The 16,863-nt window shown below is 42.8% G+C and overlaps 1 protein-coding gene and 1 long non-coding RNA gene across 3 annotated transcripts in view; both read right to left on the reverse strand.

Moving 5' to 3' along the window:
- slc33a2 (solute carrier family 33 member 2) overlaps positions 1-16,065 on the reverse strand; it is a 33,235-nt gene extending 17,170 nt beyond the window's left edge. Inside the window, exons 1-3 of one of the 2 annotated variants that reach the window (XM_084945862.1) lie at positions 15,991-16,065; positions 14,670-15,495; positions 6,004-6,151 (exon numbers count right to left, since the gene is read on the reverse strand). In XM_084945862.1, coding sequence (XP_084801988.1) covers positions 6,004-6,151; positions 14,670-15,369 — 848 coding nt within the window. In that variant the 5' untranslated portion in view covers positions 15,370-15,495; positions 15,991-16,065. Of the gene's footprint in view, positions 1-6,003; positions 6,152-14,669; positions 15,496-15,955 lie in introns of both variants that reach the window. The other variant, XM_084945861.1, reaches the window with a different exon arrangement.
- LOC146375884 (uncharacterized) lies at positions 4,118-5,194 on the reverse strand. The gene is made up of 3 exons (XR_014801799.1): positions 5,110-5,194; positions 4,972-5,034; positions 4,118-4,683 (listed from the first exon to the last, which is right to left on the reverse strand). It is a non-coding gene; the product is annotated as an uncharacterized LOC146375884 (long non-coding RNA).
- Positions 16,066-16,863: the final 798 nt, after the last annotated feature.

The raw sequence follows: 16,863 nt of genomic DNA on the forward strand, positions 1-16,863 counted from the left end.
AAGAACGGTGAGGTTCGACTGTGCATAGACTACCGGAAACTAAACCTCCAAACCATCAAGGATGCATACCCCTTACCTAATTTGGAAGAATCATTTTCAGCACTCACTGGTTCTAAGTGGTTTTCAGTACTTGACCTGAAGTCCGGTTACTACCAGATCCAGATGGAGGAGGAAGACAAGGCAAAGACTGCTTTTGTGACTCCTCTTGGGTTCTGGGAGTTTAACCAAATGCCTCAAGGTGCCACCAACGCCCCAAGCACATTTCAGCGCTTGATGGAGCGATGCATGGGGGACCTCCACCTAAAGGAAGTGCTCGTTTTCCTCGATGACTTAATCATCTATTCAGACACTCTTGAGGAACACGAACGAAGGCTGCTGAGAGTCCTGAACCGGTTGAAGGAATATGGGCTGAAACTGGCACCGGAGAAATGTCGATTCTTCCAAAAATCTGTTAAATACTTGGGTCATATTGTCTCTGAGGAAGGAGTTCAAACAGATCCAGAGAAGATAGAGACCATCAAGACATGGCCGGTTCCACAAACTCTGAAACAATTGAGATCTTTTCTGGGCTTCGCCGGCTATTACCGCCGGTTTATAAAGGACTATTCCGTCATTGCCAAACCACTTAATGACCTGACTCGTGGATATTCTTCGGTTCAAAGATCAAAGACCCTGAAAGCTCGCAAGACATCCACCTACAGGCCAAATCAACCCTTCGGTGAGAGGTGGAATACCAACTGTCAAGTTGCATTTGAAACCTTGATTGAGAAGTTTACAACTGCCCCGGTCCTTGGGTTTGCAGACCCGTCTCGCTCATACATCCTGCACACCGATGCGAGTGTGACCGGACTTGGAGCTGTGTTGTATCAGGAGCAAGAGGAGAAACTCCGGGTCATAGCCTATGCTAGCCGCGGATTGTCGCAGAGTGAGAGCCGTTATGCAGCCCACAAGTTGGAATTCCTCGCCCTTAAATGGAGTGTGACCGAGAAATTCCAAGATTACCTGTACGGAGCAGATTTTACAGTGGTTACGGACAGTAATCCACTAACCTACGTTTTGACAACAGCTAAACTGGACGCTACTGGACACCGTTGGTTGGCTGCATTGTCAACGTACTCCTTTAAACTCCTGTACAGAGCTGGCAAACAAAATTGCGACGCTGATGCGCTCTCGCGACGACCCTATCCCTGCTCCAATGATGAAGTTTCCAATGACCATGAACTCATCCGTCAGTTCATTTCTCAACACACAGCTGATTCTGATGTCCTCCCAGAAGAGATTGTGAAGGCAATCTGCCAAAGTCATCTGGTCAGAGCCACACGGCCGGGTGACTGCGGTGAGGTTGGCCTCACACTTGTCGAGTCTTTGTCAGTTCAAGTGGATATCATCTCTGACAGTTACTGTTCCGAGGACCTTCACCAGCTGCCTGTCGTTTCTACTCTTAACATCAAAGAGAAACAACACTCAGATCCCTGTATTCGAGAGCTTATTCACCAGCTTGAGACGGGAGAAAGGATTCCACCAACAGCCAGAGCTGAGCTCCCTGAACTTCCGTTCCTGCTCAGAGAATGGTCCAGGTTGGAGCTGGTGGATGGAGTTCTGTACAGGAGGAGACGGGACAATGAAGACTTTTTATACCAGCTTGTCCTTCCAGAGGAGCTGCGACCATCAGTCCTGAAAAGTCTCCATGAGGACATGGGCCATATGGGGATTGAACGTACACTCGACCTTGTCCGTACGAGATTCTACTGGCCCAAAATGGCAAAGGATGTTGAGCAGAAGATCAAGACTTGTGGCCGCTGTGTGCGCCGAAAAGCCTTGCCAGAAAAAGCTGCTCCACTTGTCAGCATAAAAACATCGCGACCACTGGAGCTCTTGTGTATGGATTTCCTTACTCTTGAACCTGATACCAGTGGCACTCGTGATATCTTAGTCCTGACTGACCATTTCACTAAATTCGCTGTTGCCATTCCAACACCCAATCAAAAGGCAAGAACTGTGGCGAAGTGTCTATGGGAGAATTATATCAATTACTATGGCATTCCTGAGCGAATTCATACCGACCAAGGGCAAGATTTTGAGTCGAGACTAATAAAAGAATTGTGTGAGTTTGCAGGCATTCGGAAGAGCCGTACAACCCCTTACCATCCAAGGGGAAATCCAGTGGAGCGATTTAACAGGACGTTGCTGGCAATGTTGGGGACTTTGGAAACAAAACAAAAAACAAGATGGAAAGAGCATGTGAAACCGCTGGTTCACGCCTATAATTGCACCAGGAACGAGGTTACAGGGTTTACTCCTTACGAACTCATGTTCGGTAGAACACCTCGTCTACCTGTGGACCTGGTGTTCAATCTGCCACTGCGGGAATCTAAGCAAAAGAGTCACTCACAGTACATTAAATCACTCAAATCAAGATTGGAGGAAAGTTTCAGCATTGCCTCCAGTAACGCTACAAAGGCTGCCGACCAAAATAAAGCACGTTTTGACAACCGTGTGATACCATCAGCACTGGAACCAGGTGATCGTGTGCTTGTGAGGAACGTCCGCCTTCGAGGGAAGCATAAACTTTCAGATAAATGGGAGGAAGAAGTTTATGTGGTTGTCCATCGGGCTGGGGACCTCCCGGTCTATAAGGTGAAACCTGAGAACAGCGATGGACCTATGCGGACCCTTCACCGCGACCTCCTCCTTCCATGCGGTTTCCTCACGGACAGTGAGGTTAACTTGGAATCACCAGAGCACTCACTTCCTAACAGACCAAGAACTCGGCAGCAGAACCCGGATTTAAATTCCTTCACAGAACCTCTGGTTAAGGATGAGGATACAGGAAGCTTGGTTTCATTATATGTTAATCCTCCAACGTTGCACTTCACTGGGGAAAAACAGAATCATTTTCCAGATTCGTCTGACGGTGGGAGCCTAGGACCACTGATTTTGGATCCTTCAGTTGAAGTGCAAGGAGAACCAGCCTCTGTGCCCAGTGTTCTTCCTCCAGCAGTGGAGTCTGGCGGTGAGCAATCTGACTCTGATGTGGAAGACATCCTACTTGAACTTGTTGAAAGTCATCCTGAAAACAGAAATAGCTCACCTGAAAACTTACCTGGAAATGGAGACATATTTGTCAACATTCCTGTCGTTGCTGTTGAAGATTCTCCTGAAGAGTCCAGTGTTATTGAGCAGGACACTGACATAGGTGACGGGCTAAGACGTTCACAACGACAAAGAGCACCACCTGACCGACTTCACTATTTCACTCGTGGCAATCCTCTGATTTCCGTTGTCCAAACGATGTTGCATAGTCTTTCCGATGCATTGGGCCATAATGCTAGCCGTCCTTCGTCTGTTCACGTTGTCTAGCGTTTAACATGCGATGGGACGTGCATGGGTTAAGGCGGGGAGGATGTAACCCACATAAAAAAAGAACTGCATCTATAACTAAACCGAAATTTTAAATTCCAACCGGAGCGTGTCCGTGAAGGTATCGCGACGCGTCATGACGTACGCCACGCCGTGAGTCTGCACGTGCCTGTTGTGACCAATTACATTCGCGAGGCACCAATATATGCCTTCCGGGTTGTCGCCTCGAAAAGACGCGGGGGAGAGGCGTTAGCGGATGGAAGCAACAGGTACGTGGGGCGAGCGCTCTTCACTGTTTACTATCTTGGCTTGTCTTTGAAGTAATTGTGGACTGCGTTCAACAGTACTTTGATACCGCCGCGGGTAGATGCGTGGGGGCTCGTATGTGACATCGCACGTAGTGAATGGTGAGTTGAGTCTGAATGTCTGTTTGTATTTGTAACCCGTATCAGTATGCCAGTGCTATTAGCTGATGGGTTAGCTAAGGCTGAGGCCTACTACATTACTACTACTCTCACTCTACGTGGCTGTAGTCTTGTTATTAGAGATTATCATTTATTTTAATTTATTACAATGGTTGGATATGTATTTGTTGTATACTGGTATTTTCTCATGAACTTTATTGTGTACACTGGAACTAAAGCTAGCTTGGGAAATTTAGATGAATTTTGCTAATAGTGGTCCTGTGATTATAGTGCAGGCTAGTGGTGCCCTGGAGAGACCACAGCGATACCACTACTTTGGCTGGCTCGCCACTTATTAGTCTTATGTAGCAAGTACATAAGCTAAGATAAATTGAGTTGGTTATGAGTGGTTGGCTAATTCAGAAGATGTCAGATTCGGCTCTGGGAGGTGAGTGAAGTATAATAAACGTACAACCACAGGTATGGTGATTACGGTTGTTATTTACAGTGAAAATAAAGTGCAATCCAAATACCAATAGTTACAAAATCTGCAAACAGGAAAATTTAAAACATAATTCAAGCTTGTAAAATACCAGCTGCACAGTGGTGCAGCAACCTCCTCCAACTCCCGGCAGACAATGTCCATAAAGTTGCTATTTCATGATTGATATAAGTCCAACGCGTATGACAGTCTGTAACAGGTTGAAATTGAAAGTGTGATGATCAGAACTGAGATTCCAAGACTGAGATCTCGGAAGTGAGATTTGGGGGACTGAAAACCAGGGGGGGAGAGTGTAGGCCGCAGCAGCCTCCTACCAGACCGCAGGAAGTTGTAGCTGGGGTTCTGGCTCGTTGGGCCTAGCTCGCCATCCAAAGTAGTGGTATCGCTGTGGTCTCTCCAGGGCACCACTAGCCTGCACTATAATCACAGGACCACTATTAGCAAAATTCATCTAAATTTCCCAAGCTAGCTTTAGTTCCAGTGTACACAATAAAGTTCATGAGAAAATACCAGTATACAACAAATACATATCCAACCATTGTAATAAATTAAAATAAATGATAATCTCTAATAACAAGACTACAGCCACGTAGAGTGAGAGTAGTAGTAATGTAGTAGGCCTCAGCCTTAGCTAACCCATCAGCTAATAGCACTGGCATACTGATACGGGTTACAAATACAAACAGACATTCAGACTCAACTCACCATTCACTACGTGCGATGTCACATACGAGCCCCCACGCATCTACCCGCGGCGGTATCAAAGTACTGTTGAACGCAGTCCACAATTACTTCAAAGACAAGCCAAGATAGTAAACAGTGAAGAGCGCTCGCCCCACGTACCTGTTGCTTCCATCCGCTAACGCCTCTCCCCCGCGTCTTTTCGAGGCGACAACCCGGAAGGCATATATTGGTGCCTCGCGAATGTAATTGGTCACAACAGGCACGTGCAGACTCACGGCGTGGCGTACGTCATGACGCGTCGCGATACCTTCACGGACACGCTCCGGTTGGAATTTAAAATTTCGGTTTAGTTATAGATGCAGTTCTTTTTTTATGTGGGTTACATATAGAAAAATTACAGGTTCATCTCTTGAGTAAGGAGTCTTTTTATGTTTGAATGATTCAGGGGACAGTGTTATGTGGCTTAACAAAAAACAACTAAACAAAAATAAGAAACCCCAACAACATGCTCTGAAAATGGTCAGGTTCAAGGACTAGACCGAAAATGAATGACAAAGCAGTCAATGTCCCAAGAAACATTTTATAGACCTTCAGAAAACCCAAAGAGCTATTGCTCAAGACCACTTTAAAAAGTGCACAGTACTATATAACAGAAATGGATAGACCTATAAGACAAAAGCTAAAAAAAGAAAGTGATTTTGCAATGTCTTCTTGGATTGATGGTGATGGACGTTTTTCAGTACTCTTTAGCACTTGATATTAAATAATCGATTAACTGAAGAAACCTACCTGCCAGGTTAGTTCATGATTAAATATCTTAGTTTCAAGCCCAGGTGATTATTACACAGTTTCATGAAGAATGTGGAGTTAGTGACATGCAATTTAAAGTTTTTTCATTTTACACATTTTTCAAGGGCAAACACCCCCCAAAGACGCCGCTTAAATTGAAGGGTTTTGCAAAGTGAGACCACTTAAAAGAGTCACGAAACACTTCTGCCACAGAAAAGAGCCATGGTGAAACCAGTGATAAATGATGGTGCTGATGAAGGCTACCTAAACTGAGCGAGCAGCAGGCCTCCCAGGGACGATCCGCAGATGGAGAAACCCATGGCGATGATGCCGTTCCAGAAGCCGAGCTCCCTGGCAGTCATGTGGTGATCCAACAGGAACAGAGGAAACATGGTTACTGCACCCTGCTCACCTGCATACACAGTGATAGTAGACAGAGGTGGACAAGAAGAAGAAGTCCAAATGAATGATGAATTAAAATGGGTGAAGGGTCAGGGTGGTGGTAAAGGGGTTGTAGGATACAATGAGTAAAAGACGCATTATCTACCGTATACATCTGACTAAGCATTGCTATTTTCACCAACGGTAAATATAAGAGACACTTTCTGAATACACATGCCTATTCCAATCACAGTCAAATATTATGAGGGTGCTGCATCAAACTGTTTAGCCTGCAACACTGAAAAAAAACATGGTTTTCCTGAGATGACGACTGCAGAATCAAATGCAGAACATGTGGCGCACCCAGACCTATTCCTGGAAAGTGTCAATAATAGATGCCTGACAAGAAAAAGAATACCCTCAGTCACTTTATCAAACGGGGGCCTAGCACTTTTCCTAAAGCACAAAAAGGAAAACACAACAAAAACACAGAAACTTCCACAGATGAAACAGACCGCACAAAGACCTTTCAGTCAAAATAAAAAGTTTCTGTCAGGCAGTAAGACTTTCTCTGTGTGGTATTGAGTGTGGGGGTAATGTTCTGCTGAACATTACAGTAAAATATTCAGTGGTGCCGACTATACGCCATTATTATATTAATGGAGACTGACTTCAGAAAGACAGTGGGACCAAGGAGCTGTATGAGTGACAGCTTGGCTCCCAGACTGCTGTCAAATACGACACAACACAACCGACGACTCACTCACTCAGTCAGCCAGGAGACAAACAAAAATAGAGAACGAGGGGGGGAAAAAAAGACAGATGAAACAGACTGAAATGAAAAAAATAATAAGAGAAAGCCGAGGAGCTAGGTAGGGAGTGCAGCAGCGGAATTAGACTGTCACTGCCGAAACAGCGGTGTGACAAGCCTGCGGAAATTCGGGGAAGGAAACGTGGATTCTCCACGTCTCCCTCCTCTGTCACTCATATTTTACTGCTGGAAATTTGCATATGGTTATCAGAAATGGGAATGACCATGTTCGAGCTTGTCCTGAAAGGTCATTTAGTCAGTTAGAAAGGATTACTTCTAAAACAAAAGTGTTTGACTGTAAAATATTTGTTGTTTAGTGCTTGAGAAAATATGCAAAACTGACCCAAGAACTGCCACTGCAGCAAATCTAATAAGGTTTCTTACATCACACAAAGGAGGGAAATCCCATAAAATGTGCAGATTTTAATAGTGGTTGATTTATATTGTTAACTTGAAATGAATAAGTCACATGTACTAACAACACATACAACCAGAAGTTTAAATTTCACAAAGGATATCCAGAACTTGTGCATAAATAATAATAATAATTAAGGAAAAATAATATTACACTGATACATCACTAAAAATCAATCAATGTCTCACTATTACTATTACTATAGTTACTATACTATTTTTACAATAAATCTAAAATAAGTTTGACTAATTATAGAATGGATTCAGAACAATTTTGACAATTCTTCAAGGAGCAAATTCAGATTCAGAGCAGAATGTTTTTGGGTTCCAGCCACACAAATGTAAGGACATGACGCTTTCCCTTTTTCTACATCCTGATAAAGTAAATATTTTTAAGTGCGGGTTGTAAAAAACAAAAAAAAAAACCCCAAACAAACAAAGAAAACCCAAGCCATATTTTACTGCAGTCAAAGCAATTAAACGGTGGCGAAAAGGGAAAATCTGAGTAAATGAGTGGTAACAACGATGCTGCAGACATTAAAATCCTTGAACTTTAATGCACCTCGTGAGGAAAAAAAACAAAACACTGGAGTGCATATTAGTTTTGATCATCGGTATCTTATAGAGATTACACTCATGAACAGTGACATAGGAATTTATTGTTGATTACAGTATGGCACATTTTTTTCAGCGGTCAAGCGCAACTTAAACGTATAGCAGCAAATTTCTATAGAAAACAGTAAAATCCTTTCAGTCCATGCACTCCGTGGGTGATGTCTGTGCATTACTCACATTTTAATCTGTCATCATCTGTGCTGAACTGTTCTGAGTTGCATCAACTGAGCAATAACCATGTTAGTCATAATAAAGTAAACACTGGCAGCAGCAGTACCCATGATGCCAGAGTTGTTTACCCATGGTTCTGCGCTCCTGTGCCTGTCTGTCTGTTGTTCAGCTCAAAGCTCAGAGCTTTCACAGTCCTGCCTTCAACTAATTATTTCTTTAAAGGGGGGAAGGGGTGGTAACATGCAGGCACGCACACACACACACACACACAAAACAAGGCTGATTATTCCTTTCTATAAATATTCTCAAAGCAACAATTGTCCATTTCAGCAGGGATTTCATTAAACATCCGCTAAGATTAAACAGAGTGGAGGGAAAATCAGAACGAATGGAACAAGACTGAAGGAGAGAGATGGCAAGAGAAGAAGAAAGTGAGGAGGGAGAAATAAAGAAAAGGTGAAAAACTAAGAGAAAACAGGAATACAAAAAAAAGAAAAAAGGACAAAGAAAGAAATAGGTGAAAAGGGCAAGAAAAACAGGGGCAAAAGTGATGTGGTGCAAGAGACGACAATCATAAAATACATAAAATGATATGAGTTAAACATGACTGGAGAGAAAGGACAGGGATGGAGACTGCTAGAGACAGAGGAAGAGGAGGAGGGGCAGATGAACAGAGACAATGTTAGGAGGTTAGTGAAGAGGAAACAGAGGAGGAATGGCAGGCTCAAAGAAAAGTGTTTACAGAGAGAGCAGAAAGACAGCATTATTTAACATTAAGAGTGACAGCATGAAGGAAGCTCTGTTTATTCTACTAATTTAAAAAGCGCCCTATAGTAAGGTGGTGCAGATGGACAATGATCTCTGGGGTAAGCGACGATCTCTTGACAACCAAGAGAATGTTTTGTTTTCTCATCAAAGCATGAAATTATTACCATCAATATTGCATTCATATGACAGTTTATCATGTCTCCTCAACTTTTTAGCTCTTGGTGTGAGTGGCCGTGAGAGAAAAACTGTAGGTGAAGAGTACAGGACAAACAGATGAGCTACTTTAAACATACATAAAGAAGTTGGAAGAAATCAAAAAGAGCCAGGCAAATGTTATGACATAATACTGTTTTAGCTGTCCAGCTGATATCTGTCCACTTCTGTTAATTACAGCAGACAACAAAGCTCTCCTGCTGGTATACTCTGTTATTTCTCTTTGTGCTGGAAGTGGGAAATAAGCTCCCCGGTGTGTCTTTTCCTCTCTTTCATCAGGAGCAGTAACACTGTTGTTTTTTGGGGCACACAGTATGAATCAGGGTGGGTGGCTAGCAAGTGCCAGTGCACAAACAAATAACAAAAATACAAAATCTGGCATTGATCGATGACACTGATGATTCACATCATTCTGATAGATATCAAAACCATTCAGTGAACCCACGTGCCCTATGGATGGAGAACAGATGACAAAAACATGCCATCATAGGATAAAAGTGATCAGATCAAGCAGGACAAGTGGGCCCAAAATATGCATAACAGAGATTTTCTCACTGAACTGGTCAACTTTTCCTTAACTCTTTACCCCTTAAAAGTCTACTAGGAATAACCTTTGAAGCTCTCTTCTGAACTGAGAGGTTTCTGTCACATATCAGGCCTGCTTATAGAAAATGACTGTGTGTCCATGAGAAGTGCATCGGCTAGCCTTGGAAAAACCTGAAAACTATTGGTCATTAAACCACATATTTATTGAGATATACAGAAATATCAAAAAGCGTCATTAAGGGTATAGGGCAGGTCATCAAATGTCACCTTTATGGGGGAAAGAGTAAAGCCTCTCGCCTGTCTGTATAAGTGTGTTTGCAGCAGATGGGGGATAACTGGTTACACGTATAGGGATCACAGACAGATCAGCTTGAGATGAGGGTAAAAGGTCAACGAGGACATTGGGGTGAAATGCTGACATTCATGCTGCACCTTAGACAAAAGAGCTGGCAGAGCAGGTCCAGGAGAGATCACCAAGGACACACAGTCAGCATTTAGTGACCCTTTATCACTCCCTGGTGAAAGCAAGGTAAAAGGAGACAGGTTCATACATACTACATGTCTCAGCAAAGCACTACACACACTCTCTCACACACTCACACAAACATAGGTCTTTGGGTTCCCTCAGGACAAAAGAGTAAACAGAACCCTCTCTGAACACAATTACATATAATCCTGTGTATATTAGGCTATTGACACAAACAAGTCCCTGCAGATCGATGCAGATGGTCCCCATGGCCCGTAGGTCTCATGAACACTGAACGATACATCATCACTCCAACTCAAACCTGCTGCATTACTGGGCTGCTTATGCTTGTCACCTGTGTTTATTTTCTGAGTGCAGTATTACTATGCACATCCTTTCCATCTTAAGGCAGCTGCACAGTTTCCATTTAGGTTTTTAAAGCATTTCAAGCAATCGGGGCAATATCCTCAATAGTCGTCAATTAATGAAGGCAGCTGATGTTGATTTCGGTTCATTAAGGCAAATGAATCATAAATACCTGTGGTTCATGTGGTAAAAAGGAGGATTTATATCTTTAAATGTCTAAAATGATCATGCACCCATGGATAAATGTGTTTATTTCTCTTTCCATTTTGCTCTCCGTTTCTCAGGGCACCATGTGGCGGTTGTTCATTAATTCATCCCCTCCTTCAGCCTCCCTTCCTGCAGGCCTTCCTTTTCCCTCTGGAAAATAACCCCCACTCTCTCCAAGTTTTTCTCTAAATCTGCAAGCTAAAACTAATGCAGCACTACTGCATTAAATCCTTTCCTTGCAAACCTTATATATTTTTTAAATTGCTGAGGCATTGATGCAACTTTGTGGTTATCCTGGAGGCATCAGTTGATGGTGCCAATGAGCTGTATCACAATACACTGCTGCAGTTTCTCATATTATGTTTCCTAAATTCATATATCCTCAAAGCCATCTTTTGAGCAGGAAATGCTAAAGTTAAAAGCAGAAACAAAGCTTCACTTCTACTGTTCATCCATCCATCCTTACACCTGAGCTGTTCCCTGGAGAAAGTCACCAGGGTTCACCACTTGTCAAGCATACAAGGCCTCTGTTTGACAAGTGGTGGACTGCAAAGTGCTGCTCTGATGTATTTATTTAGTATTTAAAAATTCTACTTATTATAAAGAAAGGTGGCACAGACACACTTGTACAGCAAAAAGTGCTTATATGGACACACACAATCAGATTTTAACTTCCTCTATATTTATCTATTCATACACACTAAAGCATCTGTATTCCCAGGATAGAAAGCTGACTTTTAGTGTCTTTAACACATTCACATACATATAGTATCTAATAAATCAGTTCGCCTTATAGCCACACTGATGTCCAAACACTCTTTTGTTTAGCCACGTGCACTCGTAGTATCGTGACTTAGCTAAATGTGTTTTCCTATGGATCAAATTCCAGCTTATCCGATATTTAACGAACTGATGTAAAGGAACCTCATGGAAGTTTGCTAACAAAAGTGACCAAATGCACCATGGGAATATTGTGTCCAACACTGAGCTTATTTGGAACTCATATCCACCATTGTTTGTCTCTTTTTTTTTTTTTGGCTTTTTTCCCCATTTTCTCTGTCTGCTTCCCTCCCCCTCGCTCCCTCCGTCCATTGCTCTACCCAGGCAGTTCTCCCATCATGCCTGTAGCGTCAGATGGCACAGGGGTCACAGTTCATACACAAGGCTGCCAATGATTGGCCACAGTGTTGGACGCAGCACAAACTCAGAGTTCATTAGGGATAGATGAGGGAGAGGGGTGTAAGTTTGTATGTGTTTGTATGTGTGTGTGTGTGTGCTGGTGTGTGCGAGTGTGAGAAGTTGGGGGTTCAGACAGGCAGATTACCTCTCACACAAACATACCCACATAGCCCTTGAACAAAAACAATACTGTCTCACATAGGCAATTATGCTGGCACATCTAGGCCTAATCTAAAATATTACACAACCATTTATTTTTTGTAATGCAAAGAAGGGGGACGTTTAAATCAAACCAATATGAAAACCTAACAAGTGAGAAGACTTTAAATGTATATCAAAGGCATTTATTGCTGTTATCATTAGCATCAGCCAATGGCGTGCGGGCGTGCGTGTGTGTGTGCATGCTATGTAACGGAGAGAGTGTGGGGTGTGGAGGGGGATGCTCCCGAGACAGATTAGGGGGTCCAGCCAGCCTTCATATTTTGTCTAGTAGTATCGTCTGCTGGGGCTTATCCGATTACTGAGCCACCCTTAACACTCTCCCAAAACAGACACACACACACACACACATATATATACATATATACATACATATATACATATATACATACACACATACACACACACACACACACACACACACACAACTCAAGACTATGAAAATATGAGGAGACAATTATATTCCCACCACCCACGCACAGTGTAAACACACGCACAGAAACACACATCACCAGGATGCGCCATCTTCCATTTCAGGTTCTGAATGCCACAGACACAAAGACACTCTAATCCTTACATAATCCCCTTCTGCTACCAAACACCAAACTCTGGCCACATCAACTCTCTCCCCCCCATACACACAAGCTCACCTATTTCAAAACTACTTTAATTTTTTTTCCCTTTCTTTTCTTTTTCTTTTTTTTTTTGCTTCTTGTTGGAAGAAACTCGTTCAAATTCAAAACTCTGTGCATTCAATTAAGAATGCATTTTCATCTCAACTTTGTATGTGTGTCACTGTGACTTTAAAAACAACTGCTTTATCTGTCTAACGTCTCCATTTCCCAATGTGCACGCAGGACATGCCTTGCAAGGATCACTTCTCTAACTTCTTCAATGCGCTTGTGAGTGCAGTACTCACAGAAACACCACCAGAGACATCTAGTGGTGATCTTTGGGCCCTACATCAACACAGCAGCGACTTCAGAAATTCAAACTGGGACGAAAAAGGGCTTGTTTCTAAAAATTCTGCATTTTATTGCCTCTGGAAAGTTAGACTGGACTGAACAGAAAATAAATAAAAACAAATCAAGTGTTTTTATTTCTAAAATTGGTATTATAATCAAATCCAGCTCTATGTTTAATACTTATTTATCCTACACCGGGCCTTGGTACAGCCTCTCAATTTATCCATTCTCTTAAACAAGCCTCCATTTAAGCTTTGCTCTTATGGGCCTCTCATCACTAACAGAAGGTTGAGCAGCAGGTGGGTGGGGTTTCTGTACTTGCACGCATCCATCCATCCATTCTCATCCTTTTTAGGTTCGGGGGTGGGGGATGACACAAAGACACAGACAACCATTCGCACTCACATTCACACCTATGGGCAATTTAGAGTTTTCAATAAAGCTAAATTGCATGTCTTTGGACAGTGGGAGGAACCCACGCAAACACAGGGAGAACATGCAAACTCCACACAGAAAGACCTGATGGTGGAATTAAACTCAGGACCTTCTTGCTGTGAGGCAAAAGTGCTAACCACCATGCCACCATGCCGGGTGCCACTCGCAACTTTTACCATGTTAAACCATGTTAGAGGTATTTCCTACCTTTGACATGATACAAAGGCTGAGAAAACTGCTAAACTCATACATAAACTTTTTGATATAATAATCCGACACTGCAATAGTATAGACTCGCTGGCCACTTTGTTAGATACACCTGTTCAACTGTTTACTAGCACATATCTAATCAGACAATCATATGGCAGAAACACGATAAACTTAGGCTTGTAGACATGATCAAGTCAGCCTACTGAAGTTGAAGTGAACAGAAAGAAATGAATTTAAGGGTCTTTGAATGTGTCATGGTTGTTGGTGGCAGACTGGCTGGTCTGAGTATTTCAGGAGCTGCTTATCTACAGGGATTTTTTCCAAACAATCATGTCTAAAGTTATGGAGAATGGTCGGAAAAGGGAAAATATCCAATGAGCAGCACTTCTCTGGGCTAAAATACCTTGACACTGACTATGTCAATACCCATATGACCATAGTGAACTCATCTTTTTGGTACACTGGTTTCTTGAAGATGACAAGGAGTTCTTTGTACTCAAACGCCCTCCAGAGTCACCAGATTACAGTCCAATAGAGCACCTTTGGGATGTAGTGGAACAGGAGATTCACATCATGCATGTCCAGCTGACAAATCTGCAGCAACTGTGTGATGCTACTAAGTTAATATGGTCCAAAATCTCTGAGGAATATTTCCAGCAGCTTAATGAACCAGATCAATGAAGAATTAAGACAGTTCCAAAAGGCCAAAGCAGGTCTAATTTGATACTAGCAAGGCATTCCTAATAAAGTGGCCAGTTAAGTGTATAAGTGAAAATAACAAAAAAGGAAAATTCTGCTTTAGAAAGAAAGAAAAAACATACACTATGAGAGAACAATTAAAAAACATAACTACTTTGACAATAAATACTGAGCATTATTGTCCTTCTGGAAAATAAGCGAACATTTATCACGACAGATCATGTTTTCCATCACAAACCAGTGCTTGAATAATAATCAGACTTACCCAGTTTGTATGTTAGCACATAGAGAACTGTCCAAGGTGTCCCAGGCACTGCCAGCAGCTTCCTCCACACCCTCCACGGCTGTACAGCATCTGCTCCCTGCCCTCCCTTTTTGCTGCCGTCTGCCTGCTGGCCCCTCACAGTCTCATCATCCAACACAGGGGCCCCCCACACAAACAGGGCTACACCAGCATACACAAATGTCAGCAGCATAAACATCCAGCTCCATCCAGCCACGTCAATCACAGCTAGCAGCCCACCTCCGGCAAACACTGACCCAGCTTTATACCCTACAACTTGTGCTGTGTTCCCAAGGCCCAGCTCCCCACGTCCTTTTAACAACCCCACTGCAGCTCCATCTACAGCAATGTCCTGAACAGAGGCCAAGGTGTTCATTGCTAGCAGGGTTCCAGCTACACCCCAAATATGTGCCTCTGGGGCCAGGGCAGCACTGGAGAGGCATGTTAGAGCAAGGCCAGAGACTGTTCCCACCAGCCAGCGACGCTTAGTACCAACTCGGTCCACCAAAGGCGCCCAGAGGACTTTGAGTACCCAGGGAAAGTAAAGGACCTTGGTAAAACCGATGCGGGTGAGAGAGTGCCCAGCTCCTCGCAGGTATACAGGAAGCAACGATGACTGGAGACCATAGGGAATGCCCTGGACAAAGTACAGCAGGCCCAAGAACACTAGTTTGTCATTCATGATCTATCCCCAAACGTGACCCTGTGGTAGAGCAGACACTGGCTTGGTCCATTGGTCAGGTCACCGTCATTGTTTTGATTAAAGGGGACTCCCTCAAATGGACTGGTTGTTCCAGGTGCGCAGGGCCTGAAATAAAAGACAGCGTGTGAAATTAAAGGTTGTTACAGTGAACGTCCACAGCTCATACAGGCAGCCTTAAAAGGCTGGGTCTTCACTGCTGCTTTATTGCTTCTCTGCCCAGCTCAGTTACCAGCAACGTTGCCCCAGCTAACGAGAGCCCCCTCAAAGTCAATGACTCGTGCTAATCATGTTGAGTACTGTTGTCATTACATCTGGTTCATCGTTTACCCTGCATCACAACTCAAACACGACTTTGCGTCGTTTACATTTCACTACAGGTGCATAATTTAAGTTTGTTGCCTAGCTACCGTTAGCAAGCTAGCTTGCTCTCAAGCTAAACGTACTGAAGCGATTAGCTTAAAACATATTTCATCGGAAGTCTAGTATTATTTTTGGAATTTTATTTTGACCCGGAAGTAACTAGAAAAATATCAGCGTCTGTTCTAAGCAAAATCTTAAAGCATACTTAAAGGAAAGTTAGTTAGCTCTGTGCCAGCTAACCGGAGAGGGTGCTCCGCTTGTTTTCAGTCGGGATGAGCTATGAGGTTGCCAGATTGTGGCCAAACAATCCCCCTTTCTGCGATGCTAAACCAAGAATAATTTCTTCCATCATTTAAACTTGTTTTTTTTTTTTTCACGTGAAATGATGTATACCGGCTTTTAAATCTTTTTATTTATTTATTTTTTAAAAATTTTTTGCAATTACCACGCAAGATATTTTCATTACTACCCATCTAGTAATCACATAACGGCTGAACACGCTTTCTGCATCTGACTCGGTGTTCAAATCAACACCAGCACATGATGGGAAAACATGTTATATGGATTTAAGAGACTCATTTAAAATGTATTCATATTGTATTCATACTACCAATGTGTAAATATTTGGCAACATCATATAAAATGTTCATCATGGAAATGTCATGGTAATTTGGGCTTTTAATTTCTTTGAACTTTTCTTTTTACAAAGTGGATTTATTGCACAGAATACATATTTAATGACTTAGATCAGAGCACGGTGCCACCACCACCATCATGCTCTTAGGTTTGAAATCCTCACATTTACTCCTCCAAACAGATATCTTGTAATTATGGCCTGAAAGCTCATTTCTCATCTGATCATAAAACGTCTCCAAAAGACATTTGGCTTGTCCGTGTGGGAAGCTGCAAATTTAATTCGAGGTTGTCAATTCTGGAACAAGGGTTGTTGTTTTGGTGGGCACCCTTGTAGTTCATGGTGATGTAAAACTCACTTCACTTAGGAGTGTGACACTGGCATTCCAGCAGTTTCCATTTCATGACAAGCTTGACCCTTGGTGGTTCCTGAACATCCTAACCAATTTCCTTTCATCTGTGGGTGACAGTTTGGGTCTT

The sequence above is a fragment of the Perissodus microlepis genome, chromosome 12, assembly GCF_051167445.1.
Source record: "Perissodus microlepis isolate ML-2025 ecotype Zambia chromosome 12, ASM5116744v1, whole genome shotgun sequence".
Classification (NCBI taxonomy): domain Eukaryota; kingdom Metazoa; phylum Chordata; class Actinopteri; order Cichliformes; family Cichlidae; genus Perissodus; species Perissodus microlepis.